At 37.0% G+C, this 18,766-nt stretch overlaps 1 protein-coding gene across 7 annotated transcripts in view; it reads right to left on the reverse strand.

Moving 5' to 3' along the window:
- NFIB (nuclear factor I B) overlaps positions 1-18,766 on the reverse strand; it is a 161,858-nt gene that overhangs the window by 140,957 nt on the left and 2,135 nt on the right. For 6 of the 7 annotated variants that reach the window (XM_027883731.1, XM_027883730.1, XM_027883735.1 and 3 more), the window contains exon 2: positions 13,915-14,446. In XM_027883731.1, coding sequence (XP_027739532.1) covers positions 13,915-14,446 — 532 coding nt within the window. Of the gene's footprint in view, positions 1-13,914; positions 14,447-14,849; positions 14,950-18,766 lie in introns of those variants that run through there. The other variant, XM_027883732.1, reaches the window with a different exon arrangement.

Below are 18,766 nucleotides of genomic sequence, written 5' to 3' on the forward strand. Positions count from 1 at the left end.
ATAACAGAGACACATTCAAAATAATCTGCTATGGGCATATTTTTCCCGAGTATGTCAATATCACGCCATAAGGAACCCATAGGAGCATTGTACATAAAAGCACATGAAGATGCCATATGAATGCAATTTTGATGCTTTCAGGGCTCCCGTGAGCTTCCTTAGACCTCACCATGGTATCTTTACTTATTGCTGTGTTTGTGTAGGCAAACTTCAGAAGAATCAAATCTAAGAATTCTGGAGCCTTTTTGCAACTTTTATGCAGTGTGTATATTAATCATTATATTACGTTCTGTTCATTTTGACAACTGTTTCCAGGGCATTTACAATAAAAGCCAAGAACTTCATAAATACAGTTCCTACAATAAAACCGTCACTATTCACTCTTTCCCAAAATAAAAACCACAACTATTACTATTCAGCAGTCATACCTACAAGATCTAATATTGATGCTTTGTAGTGTCTCAACTGCATTTGTTGTCTCAGACACAAGTGCCTATCAATGGCAAGAGAAGTGTCATGAGCACAGAGAAGAAAGAGTATCTTGCCATAATGTGGAACTTAAGGAAAGATCGATGTATAGCCCTCTCACAAGACAGAATAGGGTCCGTCTTAATGTTCATCCTACTGTGAAACACTTCAGCAAGCCCAAGTTACCAATAATATGACTGGAATTCTGACAAGGTCAAACTGGCCAGACTATATTTAAAACACTTTTATCTTACTGCAATAGGATAATGTGTTCTAAGGCTATAGACCACAGGAACATAAGACTCTTCTGCTGATTTAACCTAGGCTCAGAAGCTAATGCTCTGTACTATGCTTCAAGTTAATTACAGCTGAACAACGCAAAACAGCACAAAACTCCAACACAACACCAAGAGAATTATTATGGCCTTCTGACCAAAGAAAACTAAGCAGGCTATGTCCAGATAAGCAATTACAAAACTGCAAATGTCAGAGATAAAGTTCAGGTGATTTTACTTGCTCATTTTTTGTGAAGTCAAAGCTCAGAAAAGGAAGAAATTTGACTACTACATTAGTATCACTGAACCCCGAAATTGCAAAGGACATCAAGAGATCACCTGAAACACTTCTCTGCCAGACAGTTTAAGTTTAGGTGTGTTGTTTTGGTAGATGCTTCCTAGACCTGTCCTTGATAAAAACAACACTACCCTCACCATTAGAAAGATACTGAGTTTTTTTCTTGAACACGTTCTTTACTGATGAAATACTGAGTCTTTACTTCTTAACCTTGAGGAAGGCTAATCAGAAAATTAAAAAGTTTCTGGGTACTTCCAAATAATTCACACATTTTTTTTTCTCACATACATACAGCAATCAAAACTAGACAGCATTGAAAACCATCATTAGCCCTTTCTGTTGGATGCAGTTAGTTGCACCCTCTAGGTCTTGGTTTACACCACTGAATGATCAATATCATTATTCAACTCTGTGATGATCCTAGTCCTGAACCTGGAATATATCTTTGAACACACATTCTTTACATCACATAAATACTGAAGGACAAACAACAGATTAATTGCTGGCCCTAATGCTGTGTTTGTGAGTGCTAAGAAGTCATTCCAAATGTTCCAAAAAGGATTAATGCAGTATAACAAGTCTATTTAATTACTGAAAGACCAGTGATCCTCATTTTACTATAAGCAGCTTTTCCTTTATTTGGAGGTTGTAAATAGAACAGAAATCATTATAGGACAACTGTAATTCTTGTCCCAGAATATCCAAGTTATATCAGCAATATAGTGAAAAAAATACATGAAAGGTTGAGGAGGGCTACATACACATTACATTTGTGTATGAAAATGCAAGATTAGCACCTTTTAAAATATAGCAGCACTTCTCACTATAGTTAAAATGCAAAAAACATTTCTTATGCTCTATGTAACAGTGTGATATGTCTCCTTAACTAAAAAAAAGGGGAAAAAAAAGGCAACAATTAAGCCACTTAAAGTAATTACCTATAGCTTTAAAAAACAATTGTCTTGGGTTTAATAAAACCATCGGAGTCCATGACTTCTACAACATAAGCCTTTACAGATGACTGAACTACAGGCAGTGAACCCACCAATAAATGCATATATGGTAAAATCACAACTTGATATAGTTGAAATTATGTGTCTGAATCTAGACAGTCCAATCAATTTTCCAATTCTCCTTTCTGCACAAGCTGGTTATTCTTTAACTGGAAGATAAACAATAGAATAAATTTTGATGTTAACCCTTGGTTCCCTGTAAGCTGCACTGTTTCAGAATCAGCTAGGGAAAGTGCATTGACAGACTTCTTTTTCATAAATTATTACCACTTTCCACTCTGAAAAGCAGACACAGTAATTTTGTAGGTGTTGTTATGGCTATTTCATTATCAACCCTGAAATATCATCATAAAGGAAGGAATGAGGAAAGCAGTAACTTAAGGAATAAAAGTAGAGGGCACACTGGGTCCAAAAAGTACAGGTTACTAATAAAGTATTTAGGAGTGTTTCAGTACAATCGGCAGGAGCTCCAGGCAAAGGTAGGCCCTCTAAAATACATCTCTGGACTAAGCCCTTACAAAACAATGGTCACCCCATCAGTTGCCTCACAGATCAGATCTGCCCAAGTCTGAGAGATGAAACAGGATGCGCAGCATATTCTAGACATAGGCACATTGTATATCAGCTTGGGTTTCACCTCACACCTCACCAAAACTCCTGATCATCCACCCTGTGCATAGGGCCACAGTGCAGGAGGTTTAGCGTTCTCTAGTCTGAGCTATTGGTCTACTTGACTGAAAACCTGTGATCAGAGTGGAAAAAAGGATGACTGAGCTCAAAGGACACCCCGGCAGCACTGCAGATGCCTCCTCTGTGGTTGAACACGGATGAACATACATAAGTTGCCCCATGATGAGTATTTCTTTTATCTTTCTGTCTGAAGTATTTTTTCCTTCACTGTCTCAGAGCAAGGAACTTCACAGAGCTCTCTGAGCCACCAAAGCAATGTCCCACCTTCAAGGGCCAGCCCTGCCCAGAGCTCCTGCTGAATGAAGCACAGGTGACAGGAGGAGTGCTCCCACCACAGACCAGGTCTCCTGGGATGGGCCAACTCCACTGCGCTGTTTCTCTCCGACACCCTCTCCCACAAAGCAGTACCACCTCAGGGCTTTCAGTGCAGGAATGCTTTGTGCCGGTCCTCCCTGCTTGGGCAAGTTTCCTCTGTCTGGGCATGAGAAAACCGGGTACAACATTTTTTTACAACACAGAGCCCACTTGGGGGCTGGGCACTAGCTCATGGATTTTTCTTGCAGTGAAATACAGGAGGGCTGAATTTTTTAGGCAGTACATTATCCCAGTATTTCACAACCCTTGCTGGGGCAGCGCTGAAGCAAGTTGTGTTCTCTCTCTCTGGGACGAGAGACACAGAGAGATTAAGTAACATGCCTGAGGTCACCGGGGGAGCCACAGCAGGTCTGGGGACCAGGACAAAGATTTTGAAGTCTTTGCATCAAAACACTGAGACATATTTTACACTGTCATCACTGTGATAGTATTCAAGCTCCTTGCACCAGCATTCCCACCCTCTTCCTTCAGAGGAATATAAAATTGCAATTAAAAATCATAACTACATTGCAGAGTTTCACACAGAGAGAAAAGGTTTGGTCATCTACAAGTGCATGGGAATGCTGTATGCACACAAACAATGATTTTTTTTTTCAAGAAAAGAAAGAATAAGTCTGCAAAGAAATCCGTTGTACTGCAGAAATATAAACCTGATCATATGCTGCAGAAGTCAGTGCATAGTGCTGTGAAAGAATACAGGTTTTAAAATATGTCGATTTGTGTGAATAAATCTATTCATGTCAGCAAAGTTTAAGGCTGAAGCCTTAAAATAAGAACATATCAATTATCTGATGACGTTGGATTACAAATTTACTTGTCTTATAGTAGTACCAGTACTAGCCTTAACCCAGCTTTCTTAACCCAGCAAGGTTGTGTCATGCCAGTTTTTCAATAAATCCAGTCACTGACTTCAAAAGACATTACTTCCTAAAACAGTGTCACAATGCAGCAGACGATTAGATATAATACCCATCTCAAAAAACTAAACTGTCCTAGCAGTCAAACTACAGGCAATTACAGGAAGAACAAAGCCTACATCAAGAAGCTGACACTAGCATCATGGATATTGACAGTAGGCAGTCTGTCAGGAAAATGGGCCAATGACTCGCCCACAGCAAGAGTAATTCTTAAGAACAAGTAGCTTACCCTAGAAATAATGCATTTCACAACTAAAAAGAAAAAAAAAAAGTATGACAAAGATTGTTCTTTCTCCCCTTTTAATAATACTAGATAGTGCATCAAGCATAGTGAATGAAGTCCTTTGCTGTAGAGACCATGCTCTTGAATACAATCTTGGTCTTTTAGAAATTGATGTTTTGGTACTAAAGAAATCAGTATCCACTTATGACATTGACATGAAACAATCCTCTATTTAATGCCTCAGAAATTATTTGATCACTCTTTTTTCCTAAAAATTGAACCGGTGTACATATCCACTAAAATTTCATCTCTAAATATTTTCAAAGCAGAACCTTCCTCTCAGCACATCACATTCAAACAAAGCTCACAATGAAATGGGATTGACTAAGACTAATGAAGTTTGCAATCAAAAAATGTAGTGACCCCATGCACCTTAACAGAGGAGAAATGCACACTAGCCTGAGGGAGAATGGAGTTTTCTTCCAGCTCCTAGAAATCCCCACACCACTTCTGCTCTGGAGAACAGTCAGTTTGTCCCCATTGCTGTCAGCAGACAAAAGGTCAGGAGCACATCCAAAGAAGGACACAGCTGCTCCAGAGAGACACTGTAAAACCCACTAGGCTGTAAATTTGGGGCCAAAGTTGTCTTGTCAGCAATTACCACAAAGAACCGGAAGAAGTGCCATGGCTGCTGAACAATGGAGAGGTCAAGCAGTTCGCAGCCGTTTCATGACCCAGACAAGTCAAGGTCAAGAGATTCAGGTAGCAACTTGGCCTGGGCATGAGTTTCAGCACAAATGAATTGTTTTAACAAATCAGCTTTGGTCAATTAAACCTAACAAGACCCATTGCATTACATAGCAGGGTTCTTGACACTAAGGCCAGGAGCTGAGGCCAGCCTCATAAAACACATGTTTTAACATGGCATAACAAATTTAAGGTAATCCTTTCAGAAACTGCAGATGTCAGAATAAGTTGTCTTGACTAGGAATAGTTTTCACACTTTAAAGACAGGAACACTGGTGTGTAGTTAATCTTTCAAAAAGTCCATCATCATTTTCAATTGCATTACTCATGCAATGGAAAACTGATGCTCCAGTAAATGTACCTGCTATCTCTCAGACTCAAGGCACATCCACAGTAATCTTCTAAGCATTTCCCTGTTAGTCATGTCATAAAAAAGGTCTGGCATTTTAGGCCAAGGCAATTAACAAGCAAAAATAATCTGTATTTTTATTACATTTAATTTCTAAAGTCAATTAGTTGTAATTACTGGATTCTAACGTGTGCAAATTCATCTGTTTCTATTTTAAAGACAAATGTATAAATCCTATGACATCATAGAACATAACTTGTGAAGAATGTGGCAAGATAATTGACTAGAAATTCAAATACAATGCTAGATTTAAGATTATTACTTCATAGTCATCTTTCACGTGTTTAAATTCATCCTTTTTAAAAATATATATAGTAATTCAAGTTAATATAGCTTGAAGATCAGGAAATCAAATACATAAACAAGAGGTTCAAGACATGTATGTTTTAAATTATCAATTGTCAAAAAATTGCAAATAAAATATATTTCTTGTGCACAGCATTCTCATCAAACAAAAACCACAAAACTTTTTTCCTAATTTCTTGATAGACACCCTAAGTTTCTCAGAGTTTACTAATTGTTCGTTTTTGCATTTGGCTTTCCTGTTCATTCCCTAAGGAAGAAAATGGGAATTGTTTTGTTCAAGTTCTGTATTTTTCCATAGGAGAAATAGTTAAAACCCCACTTACAGCCACAGAGATGGCTTTATTGAAGGAGCCTTTACAGAAGAACACTGGAAAACATAATGTGTCCCTTCTGTTCTAGAGATAGGCAGTTAGTGTTAAAAAGTGAAAAGTTTCTCTAAGGGAAAAGAATACTTAATGATTGAAGGGGCTTTAGCTAAGCTTTCATACTGTGCCTTCCCTGATGACATATCACAGCAACTTCTCCTTTATTTCTTAAAAAAAAAAAAAAAAAAAAAGTAGTTTAAACAAAGACCATAGGCAATTAGGAGCAAACTAATGTTAAAATTACTCTAGGTCCCTATAATTTGAAGTCACCTTGAAGAGGGGTCTGGGAGCAAGCAGGCTGTAACACACAGGAGTCATAGGACATGACAGCAAAAGCTCTGGTCCTCAGGCTAGTCAAAAACACTCAAAACACTATTATTGATAAACACACTTTAGACTATCACCTCTTCCTCAAAATGACCCCAAAAGCCAAGTCTGAAGTACCTGTTTCCCGCCACTTACTTTGTGGGGAAAAAAACAAAGATAGAACAAAAGTCAAATGCCAATAACAATGTGGCTAAGAAAAGCTAAAGAAATATATTTACGTAAAATCAAAAAAGCCCAATATACTTCAGAAAAGAAAAAGAACCTCTCTCAAAGGAGAGCTTGGTGGAGGGAGACTGTAAACAGTCTTTTAGCTTCACACACAACTCACTGCTCCCAGACATTATAGTATACACACTGAAATTAACTCTGTTTTCTCTTACAAAACCTAATAATTGAAGATATACTCCCTCTTTACTAGCCTCTGAGCCTTTACAACCTCTTCTAATTCAGGCCTCGCTGCCCTGAGCCAAGTTTTTGGCAACAACTTGTAAAAATTCCACCAGAGTTTAAAAACATAAAATTAAAAAAGAGATACAGAGTAAAATCATTAAACCTCCCTATAACAAATTACATCTTGATTGACATCTATCAAACAAATTGACTAATCATACAGACCTTTTTCTCTTTTCTCATTCACTTCATATCTGGAAAGTGACTCCAGATAAGGAGTATTTTCCACCCCACAATGTAAGAAGCAATCCTATTCAGTTAAGATGGCCATTTAAATTTATCTTAACATCATCCTACCGTAAGCAATTACAGCAAAGAAGCATTTCACCTTGCTGCAGAGACTGCATGTAATGCTTTAGGAAGCCTTTTGAATTACTGTGTTCAGCATCGTTAGTCTGCTGATCCAAGGACCACAGTTACAGAGGGCCACTCGTCCTTAGTATAACGATGTTACTACACTGGCAGCAGGGAAGAGCGGAAGGAAAAAGCAGGGAAGAAAGGAAAGCTAGGAAAAGAAGTGAACTTGATAGCAAACTCATGCAATTAACTTTAAAATCCAACTTGTAGTATTATTTAGTTTTTAATTACTTTAATGACATTTTTACAGTTACAGTGAATTCAGTATGCATGAAAATTTGAGAAATTTAAAACATAAAATTCTGGGTTTGTTTGAAGTATTTTGTTTATGAAATGAGGCCCTTATTTATAGTTTAGAAATATTCTTTTTGTCACAGTATTGTTTCTCTGTCTGAACTATGGTGAGGTAAAAATCTTGTTTCCCTTTCTATTTATAGCTTCTTGCTGTCAGTCTAAATATCATTCATAAATTAACACTGAGCTCTAAATTTTCAACTAGTTGGATAGAATTTATTTAAACCTAAATCTCTTTTGTCTTAAACCCAATTGCTGTTATTTAACCCTACAAAAATTACTCATTTTAGTGTATCAGGTAAGAAAAACCCGAATGAGGTAAATGTTTCTTCCTAGAACGTATATATATTTAATTCTTGTTGGCAACAATAAAATTAAATATGGAAAATTCCCTTTCCTTTCTCGTGAACCTGTCACATGACCTGCAATCCTGCTCTGAGTAAAACTAAAATTAAAAAGAAACAAATATTTTTAATTCCTCAGATCTACTGTTTGAATGTCAGTTCACATATAAACATTCTGAAAAATGAATATAAGTAACCTTTCAGAATATTTCAGTATCCTACCTCTTCATGAACAAAGTGTCTATAATAATAAGTGGAAAAAACATTGTTATGCCCATATATAAACTAAATTAACCTGTATCTCATAATGACAAATGTCTTTCTTGCCTGTAATTTTCAGTACAATAGAGACAGTCTACAAAATAGTTATCCAAAATTTTACATTAGGAAACTAGAAAATAAATATATAAATAAATACAGTGTCTTTTCCAGTTTAAAAAGATTTTTTAGAATTACATTTTCTGCATGCCTGAATAGACAGGAATTGCCCAGAGTAATTCGGTTTTAAAAAGGTTTACTATTTCTCATGAGATTTTTAAACTAAAAAAAGCTCTTCTCATACTAGAGAAGCTAAAACATAAACTCATACTTCTGTTTTTGCGCTGGCTTTCTGATTCAAAATTGAGATTTAGCACAGGGGATCAGCATGCCATTTCACTGTGCAAGTAACAAGGTCCTAGAGCACCTAGATGCCTGTAGGTACAGGTAATAATAAGCTTTATTTCCTGTTGTTCCTGCTGTAACTCATAATATGCTGTGTAAACTCCAACAAATCACCTTGCACCTTGGCATATCCTTCTGCAAAACAGGTAAAATGTTCTGCTGTGTGTTCATAGGTATTCAGAAGGAGGCAAATCCTTAGATTTAACAGAAGTAGGAACAATCAGCAATTCAACAGACTGACTGATTCTCTTAAGCCCATAATTTTTTTATTAATTGTACATGGAAGCATCAGTGCACAGAAAAAATGCAAACCCTCATCCAAAATCCATCTGGACAGTATGACACTACTTAGGCATATGAACATAATATGACTTAGTCAGAAACTGCTTAAAACATGATTTTGAATATGATCTTGGGTGGAATTCCATGTAGGCACAACAAACTAACCAAAATCATTTTATTTATCATGTTAAAACATAGAAAGAATTGTTATAACATGTCTATATAATAAATTTCCTGTACTTTCTAAATGAAAACTAAAGAATAATGTGAAAACAACTATACAAACCTCTTTCAAAATTTGACCTCCATATAGAAATACATTCATGAGGTTCAAAAAGCTTAAAAAAAGATCAAGCCATTGGTAAACCCACCCACTTCTGCAATTCATATGTATTACGTCCAAAAAAGAATTATAATTCCCTCTGGAAGGAGGGCACGTTTTTCAAGTAAGACAAGGTGTACATGTTGCCAGGACCATCTGAAGTGGAAAAGCAACATCCACAATTGGTTAGGGATTGCCAGTTTGCTGGCATTCAGCTGGGGGGCAGAAGTTTTGGCTCAGTGCGGCTGCAGCACCCTGCGCCCCAGCTGGGGTCACCTGCAAACGTGCTTTTTATGAGTGCAGAGCACACCAAAAGCAGGGTATGCCCGTTCCCCTTGCCTGCACCCCACTAGTAGGGGGTATGAGACCTACAGTAGGGCCAGGGCACAGCATCCCCACACCCGGCACCTGCCAAGCTCCTGGCAGCAGCAGGGGCAGCACAGCAGGAGGGTCCCAAACACAAAGTTCTACTCATGGCTGGCTGGTGCCCTCGTTCTTCTCTCATCTCCTTTCTCTTGCTTTCTCTTTTTTTTTCCTGGCCCAGCCCCCTCACTCCAATCCCCAAGAGACAGAACACAGTCTGGCGACTCAGGGACTCACGTAGGCCAGGCTTCCTTCTGTGCAGCCCTTTGGGTAGAGCTGCTAATCCTTCTTATTAATTAACAAGATAATAGCAGTTAACCGGAAAGCAATATTAATGCTAACTATCTAGGAAACTTCCAACAGAAATGATTTACTCTTTTTGCCAGTTTCCTGGTAACAAAGTCATGCAGCTGGAGCTGTGGCAGCATCTTGATGGTTTAAGATACTAAAAAACCAAGAATGCCTGAACAGTTCGGGACTAAAGACATCTGTGTCTGTTTTCTGCGCCACTCCCTGGATAGTTTAAAAGATCCTCTCCTCTCTCGACTCCAGAGTTTATTAACAGCTGGGAATGTGGGCTCCCCCAATTATATCACCCTTACATAAGGACAAAGGAGAGTGTAAACAGTAACATGACTGATCAGAGAAACATAGTCTGAGAGGCACATGCACTCAAAACACTTACAAATGTTAACATTTACATGTACCATTGCTTCAGTACTTTAAACTCACAAAGCATTTCTCAAGGTCTACTGTGCTTCATTCATATATGCTGAAATCCTTAACAACAAGTTAGGATTTTATTTTTGCTGCAAAAATAAAAGTAGAAGAGGTGATGCAGGATTTAGGAATGATGCAGACCAGGCACATTGCTATAGATATTTTATGTTTTAGAAAAAAAAAAAGTAAGGCAATTTTTAATTTTTTTTTTAATTACTGTAAGAGTAAGTAAAACATATATCAGAAGAAGGGATTTATATTATCTAGGTTCTGTTGCAGCAAACAAGTACTGCAGCTTTCATTCACTGATTGTCAAAAACTTTCCAATGTGCCCACTGCAATGCGGATGCCAACCAACGAATCAAAGGCATTCAGCAACTAGACAAAGAGGGTCTGATGCCAACCTCGGTGCCACTGGCAACCATTATTGGCATCAAGCACATTGTCTGCCTTTTTTTGTCCCTTCTCCTGGCACTCAACAAACAAAATGGCGGTTCTTGTAGCAACGGGAACACAGCATAAGCGCTGCACTGAATCAAATACCATCAAATGATTTTATGGACTGAAATACCAAGCGACAGACACTCTCCGATGCCTGACAGGGGGGGAAAAATATAAAAATAAAAAAGAGACAATTCTGTCAATAGAAACAGCACTCATGCCATTTTTGAGTTTGGGTTTTATAAAAGCTCTTTGTGGGATGTACTGATACACACAAGAAGCAGAGCCCCATAGAAGTGTCTTATGATCAAGAATTATTTTGACCTTAAACACTGATCACAGTGTATACTTCCCATTTTCTTCCTCCATTTCAGTCAAAGCAGCAGCATCACAAGGTATGACAATCCCCCTTTTTTTTTTTTAAGATGATAAATCACAAGAACATAGCAGAAAGAGCATGGAGGGGAAAAAAAGATCTGAATGTTGAGATAAGCAAAAAGTAGAATCAGAGAAAGTTGGTCAGTGACAGAACTTCATAGATCAATCCTAATCTCTTCTTTCAAGGCAGATATGGAAGTAGCGGCTCTTTTTGTTAAGAACTGAAAAGATTATTGACACTTCTAGATCTGGAAATTGTCAATATATTGTAACATTACTCTGCACTGCAATGCGGATGCCAACCAACAAATCACAGACATCCTAGGCTAAACAAAGAAGGTCTGATGCCAATCCTGGTGCCACTGGCAACCATCACTGGCACTCGAACTATCCTTCCTCCTCTTTTTTCCCTAATCTTCTTTTTTAAAGCAACAAAAAAGCAAACTACTTGGCCCCTTTATTCATCTTATGTGCTAATTCCTTCTTCATATTTTGTTCAGCGATTTAATTGTTTCAACGTCTCCACTTAGTTTTTACATTATATTATTAGGCATGTTTATATCTCCGGAAAGATAAATAAAAGACAAAACAACATATGTATAATGCAGCATTTTGGTTGACTTCATGATTATCTTTCACAAAGCGCTCTTAATCAAGTGCACTACAAAGTGCCACAATTAACTTGCTGTCAATGCGTACAGAGAATCAAAGTTTGAAAAAATGGGAAAAAAAATACATTGATAACTTAGTATGACTTCTTCAAGAAGAGCACCAACAGATGTTAATGGCAGATTTACTGTAAAGCAACAAGACAGATATAAAATACATGCAGTTTATAATAAACAAAAGGGTCTCCTAAGAGTAACTTGGTATACAGAAATTAGCCAGCTTCGTCTTCCAGTATATTCTCAAAGTACCATCATGTAACTTTGAAAGCTATAATATTACAGCATGCTTATCTCACTCATTTCTGATTAGACAAGTGTTTTAAATAAACTCATATTCTCAATCCATTTAAATCAATAAAATCAGCTATGCCCTGCAATTCCTTCTCCCACTTCAAGTTACTAGGTTCCAACAAATTGTAAGTCGACAGTGTGTTAAGAGTACTCTAACCCCAGATTCTTCGGCTCAAGAGCTGCTAAAACTGTTTTGCCTCCTTTTGCAGTTTTGACTTTTAGAAACAGGTAAATCCATAGAATTAATAAGTAAGCTATGCACTATATGCATTCAAAATATCATCTGAATTTTTTTTCCAAAAATGAGTTTAAAGGTACAAATTATTTCTAATTAAGCTATTTTGTTTAATGCTATCAAAAAAATCTTTCTTCCTATCAGATTTACCAGACTCTGTAGCTACTTAAAGTTGCTGTAAAATATCTAAATGTGTCTGCTGCTGTGGAGAGACAAAACCCTCAAAAAATACAAGTTAGAGATGGGAAAAACCAATACTTTTTTTTTCATGCCAAATAGTCCAAAAAAAAGAACCTGATTTATATGATCACTTAAACAGCGCTACACTTGCATGAGCAACTGCTAAAAGAGAAATTCACTTAAAACAAAAAGATTGTGTTTTGTATCCATTCTTTGAAAGAATAAGTACACATCAAATGAAGACTTGCAATTTTACTTTTTTGTTACTAACAAAATCAATTCCATTTGTTTTCCAGTTAAATCTTGAAGTTATTTATCGGGCATCAGATAACAGCCTGCCATCTGCCCTTCTGCAGGCCATTTCTGCCTACTACCAGGCCAAGTTGTGAAATGGCCCCACCATCTGCAGACAGTCAAACTTTCCACAGTTGAGATCTGCGGCTAAAAAATAAATGCTTTCTTACTGCTGATCAGTCAGCAGTACAAAGACACCTAGAAGATGGTATCATCACCAGAAAGAACTAAAATGATTCCTAATAGAGAAAACATATTTCAGAAGCTTTGGCATCAGAGAAAAAAAACCTCACCTTTATCAACTTACAGCTATTTACAACTTTAGGGAACCTGCCTATGAGTATTTTTATTGAATATTCAATATGACTAGTAGGGTTTTGCCCTTATACATGATTATCAGAAGCCCTGTTTTTATTTGCATCCTGCAGAAACTAAGTTTAAGAAGCTTTTGTATAGAGCTCCTGCAATTTTGCACATTTCAATTACCTGCCAAATGAAAGTATCTGAATGTGATTATGAATATATACTTTACATAGAAAATTATCTCAAAATATTATGACCTGGACCTTTGTTTTAAAGCTCACATAGGTAAGATAAGTTAGTGATGTAAAATATTAATAAAATATTATATATGCTGTAATTTTGATTCTAGTTGGTATTTACAAGAAATATATCTGTGCCAAAGTATTTTCAAGTTTTGTTTTATAGGCTTGAGAAAGTCTAAGGTTGCTCTTCCATATGATAGCAGATTCATCAGTTTAAGGATAACTTCTTGATTATTCGTAACTACAAAGACAGTAATAAATATTTGTAGTATGTGCAATTGCACATACCTTCATCTGTTACTAACACTACTGGAGGGGTTGGTTTTGGTGGTCTGGGTTTTTTTAAAAAAAGAATGTTTTCTGAAATCACAACTATATATTTCCACTTTTTGACCAAAAAAAGGCAACTTCAGTGGAATGAAAGCCTTGGTATGGGTCTCTCTTGAAAGAGAACAAGGCACGTATCAAACATGCATGTCATTTACACGTCTGTAGGAATATGTGTGTGTTTAAGTATATCTGTATACATGCTGACTTACAAATGGGTATGTACCCACATTATGTCTACAGACTACAGAATAATGTTCACTGGAAGCCAGCCCACAGGGGAAGCAGGGCTACTTGGAATCAGAGTTTGACATACTAACATAGAAATATGACAATCTGCTTCCTACCTTGCTCCTGCACGTAGTATGCCAAAAACAAATCAAGCTCCTTGACTGATACTGTTATGTGATGTGGCTGGACGCAAAGTGCTGGATTTGTGCAATGTGGGGATTTCATGAGACGTTCTCCATCCGTACTTTCCAAGGGGATGCCTTTGAACAGGATCACCATGACTAGATCCAGACGCCAGACTTTGTCAGCCTGTCGCAGGCAATCAATTCTCCTAATCTTGCCCTTCTGGTCAGGATTGGACAATACACAGCATGGGTGCTTCTTCCCAGTCACCGTGAGCACAAAATCCTCCCGGAACTCTTGGCGAATATCTTTGCGCAGCTTGGCCAGGAGTCTGGATGCCCACTTCTGTTTAATTTCAGGCTTTTCACTAAGAAGCTCATCCTTGACTGCTCTTTCCTCATCCTTTGACATTCGTTTCTCATGTTTTTTAAAGTACTTGCGTTTTCGAGCCTGAAGATTGAACCAAGTATAGGCAATTGCACGGACATGTGGAAGAAGTGCCTCAATGAACGGGTGAAATTCATCCTGTGGAAAGAAGTGAAGGAAAAAATGAAGAAGAGAAAAAGAAAACTGAAAGTCAGCATCTCATAACTGAAGCAGTATCAAGAAAGGTTTCTGAAAATCTTCAAGTGAAATACAAGACAAAGAGAATAAACACTTAAAAGTTACGCAAATTTCTGCATAACACCTTTTATGAAATTACTACTGTTGTCAGGCAGCAGGCGAGAACTGCATAGAAAATCACATTTTCCCCATATTTCATTCTTTGAAAGAACCATGTGAATATTTTATTTTATATGCCTCCCCTCACTTCATCCCACAATGCTGCAGAGACTACATAATTTAAAAGCAATGCTACCAAGAGGTTTGGGGTTTTTTTCCCTAACATTTAAATATCTGGGTGAACAGCTAACATCAAGAAAAGTACCATTGCACAAAGAGGACACTATACGGTTTTAAAAAATCTGAGCAGAAATGTTCAGAATGCTGAGGCGAATGCCACAGTTCATTTCTCTTCTCTGTGGCACAGAAACACAAAGCATATACATGCTCAGTGTAATGCCACAGAGTTCCCGCTTTTGGAGCATGCTCTCAGCAAGAGACTGCTGGTGGCACAAAGAGCATGCGCCATTAAACTTGATCCATTTTCTTATCAAACGTCCAACATTCCAGCACTGAAACAGCACCATTCCAGTGGTGGTAACTAGAGAAACCAGTATACAGTAAGGGAAAGCGGGCAAATGACACAACGTGTCATATACAAATCCTGAACAGAAGCTTCTGTACTTTCAGCTCTTTGGGCTTCCCTCCCACCATCCCTCAAACTCTGTAAAATTAGAGTATATGAAAGTGAGAAGAAAAATTACATTTATGTCCTTCCGGCAGCTCCACTGTGGGTTTTGAAGCCCCACGGAGTCAGTTAATTTGTTAACTGATCACGAGTGTGGCAATTATTCTAAACCCCTTAAAAATCAATCTGAGGTGTACAATGAAAAATGGCAACTTGGCACAAACTTTGCATTCTTTGTGTTTCTGCATGCTGTGGCAAAGAGACATTATGAGTCCACCGCTGGTCAAATGCTGCTTTTATGAAATCTGTGCAATTTATTTACAGTTTCAAAATATGCTTTTCTGTCATTTGGCTTCTCCTGCAAGTTCTTATCTTCTGCCTAGCAGCAACACGGATTGCATTAAGGAGGTAATGCTTAGTTGTTGTCTACAAATACATCCTATAGCAATTTAATTCATTTGATTTGTCTGACTAAAGTACCATCCTACACATCTGTGTTAATATCTAATTAGACTTTTCCCAAAAACTTCTTTTCCATGAACAAATCTGCTGTTTAAAACAGTGCAATCCACTTATCAGACATTACTGTATTTGGATTTGGAAGGAAGACCTTAGGGGAGGTATCTTTCTTCCTGTGTGCAGGCATATTTAGTTTTAAATACCATGCAGATTGCTCATCATACTGAGTGGCATGGTGCAATCAAACTAAAACTGAATCTTTTTTTATGTAATTATATTCAAGAATACAATTAACAAACTACTATTTTAGTTACGCTGCTAGACAAGGAATGAATTATGTTTAATCAATAGGCTGATTAACTCCATTAGGTAAAAATGATGAAAGTATAACTAATGGTCTCAATTATAGAGTGCAGACTGCCATTGTAGAAGCTTCAGGCAAAGGATTTCATGTTTAAATCTTCAAATTTCAAACAAACTTCAAAATTTCCTGAATGGTAAAAAAAAAACATTAGATCTAGTTACCTCTCTTCCCTAACTGTTCTCAAATCAATCAGAAAACAACAGAAAAGTTGCAAGCAGTCTACCTATGATCATGTTCTCTTCACAGGGGAAGAAAAAAAAAAAAAAAAAAAAGAAGAAAAGGGAAAAAAGAGCAGAGAGACAATATAGGAAGGTACTTCAGGACATAAACAATTGCATTACAATATGATGCTTAACAAAGACCCACAGAGGCAACAGTTAAACTGATTAGTAGTTTCCAGCACAGATTTGAACAATTCTGATACTACACTGGCACATAAAACTAGGCCGTGGAAAGAGTTAAACCACAATCTGTTCTTTGTGTGAGAAGGCAGTACTGCTCTGAGTAACCACAGCCCATGATAAGACTTCCCTATCTTCATATGCTTTCAGATGCCATGCTTTTTTTTCCCTTAATTATAACTACTGAAGAAAGTTTATTTTTTCTTCAATGGAAGTCATCTTAATTGAAGTTTTCAAATGAAAAAAAATAAATTTTGGAAAAATTAATGTAAGCATAAAGACTGCACAGTGTTAAATCCTTGCAATTCATTTTAGGCTGAATAAACAGATTTACTACAGACTTTGAAAATTCTAACAGCTGGGGCTAAAGGTGGGGTGAAGGCAGGTGACTGAAGAGCTTTGGGAGAAATTAATTTTTGTCTCAGTACAATGATTTCCCGTACATCTAAACAGACGTCAGCATTTAGAACTTAAACTGGCAATTAAATAAATGTGGACATATTCTACGCTACTAGAATACTGCACATCTAGTTTTGATTTTGAAGAACAGCATCATAAACTATTTCAGAATGGCTATGCCTTGAGGTAATGCACATAGTATTACCAATAATGACTTATAGCATTTTGCATTTATGAAAATTTTATAGGTAAGAATTCCATGGTTTAAATTCCAATCTGTAGTGGCGGAATGTTTCCTTTTCAAAGAAGAGGGGGGGGGAAAAACCAACAAACACACACCAAAAAACCCAGCCTTTTAAAAACTGTATTCAAGCTTTTCTTTCATAGTATCATTAAGTCCTAAAGATATTAATATAGGTGAAAGATTGTAAAGGAGAAATACTGCAAAGAAAATCCTGTTCTAAAGCAATTTTATCAAATATCTTTGAGCAATTCCTTGTGCACCGGGAGTCTTTTCAAATGAAATACTACTTGACAAGAAGTGTCCATAAAAATGATCCTAAATGAAGATTTGCAATTAATCACACACATTCTCCACTAAACTTCCTAAAAGGCACCTACAGAATTTTATTTTTTCCCCTTAATATTCATACAAGTAATATTAAATTATTTCTTGGGTTTTTTTATGTGGCACACATCCGAGCACCACAGTTGCTCTTGCAATAAAGTGATTTATGAAGGTAAGATTTTCAAATGTCATATCAAATGGCTCAGGTGAACTAATTCATACTGGCAATTTAAACTAAAATGGAAGTTACTATATAACATCTATGTAGCTTGTAAATAAAGGAAAAAATAGCAGTCATCCAATGATGATAGGCCAGATTTTCTTTTTGGAGAAGGTAAAGGGGATAGGCAGTACGTTTGTCCTATGTTCTACTTTTATAAACTTTGTTTCAATTCATCGAAGTTCAAACTGAGGACTGTTCAATAAATAAACCAGTCAGAAGCATATAAATTTTATACAGAAATCTTTGCTACATTTCTCTGCATGGATTTTCTCAGTGCCTGGTGGAACAACATATACAAGAAAAGAAAATACACCCTATTCTGACTTTCCAGACTACCATAACATAAAAATAAACCTCGGCAAAAATATTAGAAGAGAGCAAGCACTAAAAGGCATGCGGTAACTGCATCCTATTCATGCCTAAGCAAGACAGATAAACGCAGTTTACACTCATTCCAAAACACAAAGAGACAGGCATATGGGAAAGAGAGGAAGGGAGCCCCCAAAATTAAACTGCATTTCATAAGTTTTCCTCTTCCTTGGAGTTATTTTCACCCACCAAACTTTTATTGAAAATGTGATAGGTAACACTCAAAGTGCCAAGGTTTGCCTTAAAGCTGTATTTCAGATTTTAGACTTGTTTCTAAAAGGTACTTCAGCGCTACCTCAGCACAAACTGAACTACTGCTTTCCCAAGGAGCTCACTTCAAACAGGTGTTCTGTGTTTACTTTTACCAAAATATTTTCTTCTGAACATATACTACCACAGTCAACGTGCGTTACAAGAGCCCTAGAGACAGAGACCACCACAGAGAGCAGTTTTGGGTGCACTACTTTTATGCAGTCACAACTCAAAGTGAGATGAACCAATCTTTTTCTTTAAACAAACAAAGAATGCAACATATAAATTCTCATTGCCAGTTTAATTTTAATTTTTAATTTATGTATCATTCCAAGTGGGTAGAAAAAGGTTCCAAACTAAAACCAATTTGCTGCAACTGTGTTCCATATATGTATCACTAAGCGGGAACTGTCTCTGCTTGGCACATGATAGAGCGTGATTGTAAAATATTATGGAGAAGGTATCAACACACAAAAGCCAGGAACTGTTTGCATGTATTAATGGTTGTAGAAGTATGAT

This window comes from Empidonax traillii, unplaced genomic scaffold, assembly GCF_003031625.1.
Source record: "Empidonax traillii isolate 1590-97213 ecotype Southwest subspecies unplaced genomic scaffold, ASM303162v1 scaffold133:size1091145, whole genome shotgun sequence".
NCBI lineage: Eukaryota > Metazoa > Chordata > Aves > Passeriformes > Tyrannidae > Empidonax > Empidonax traillii.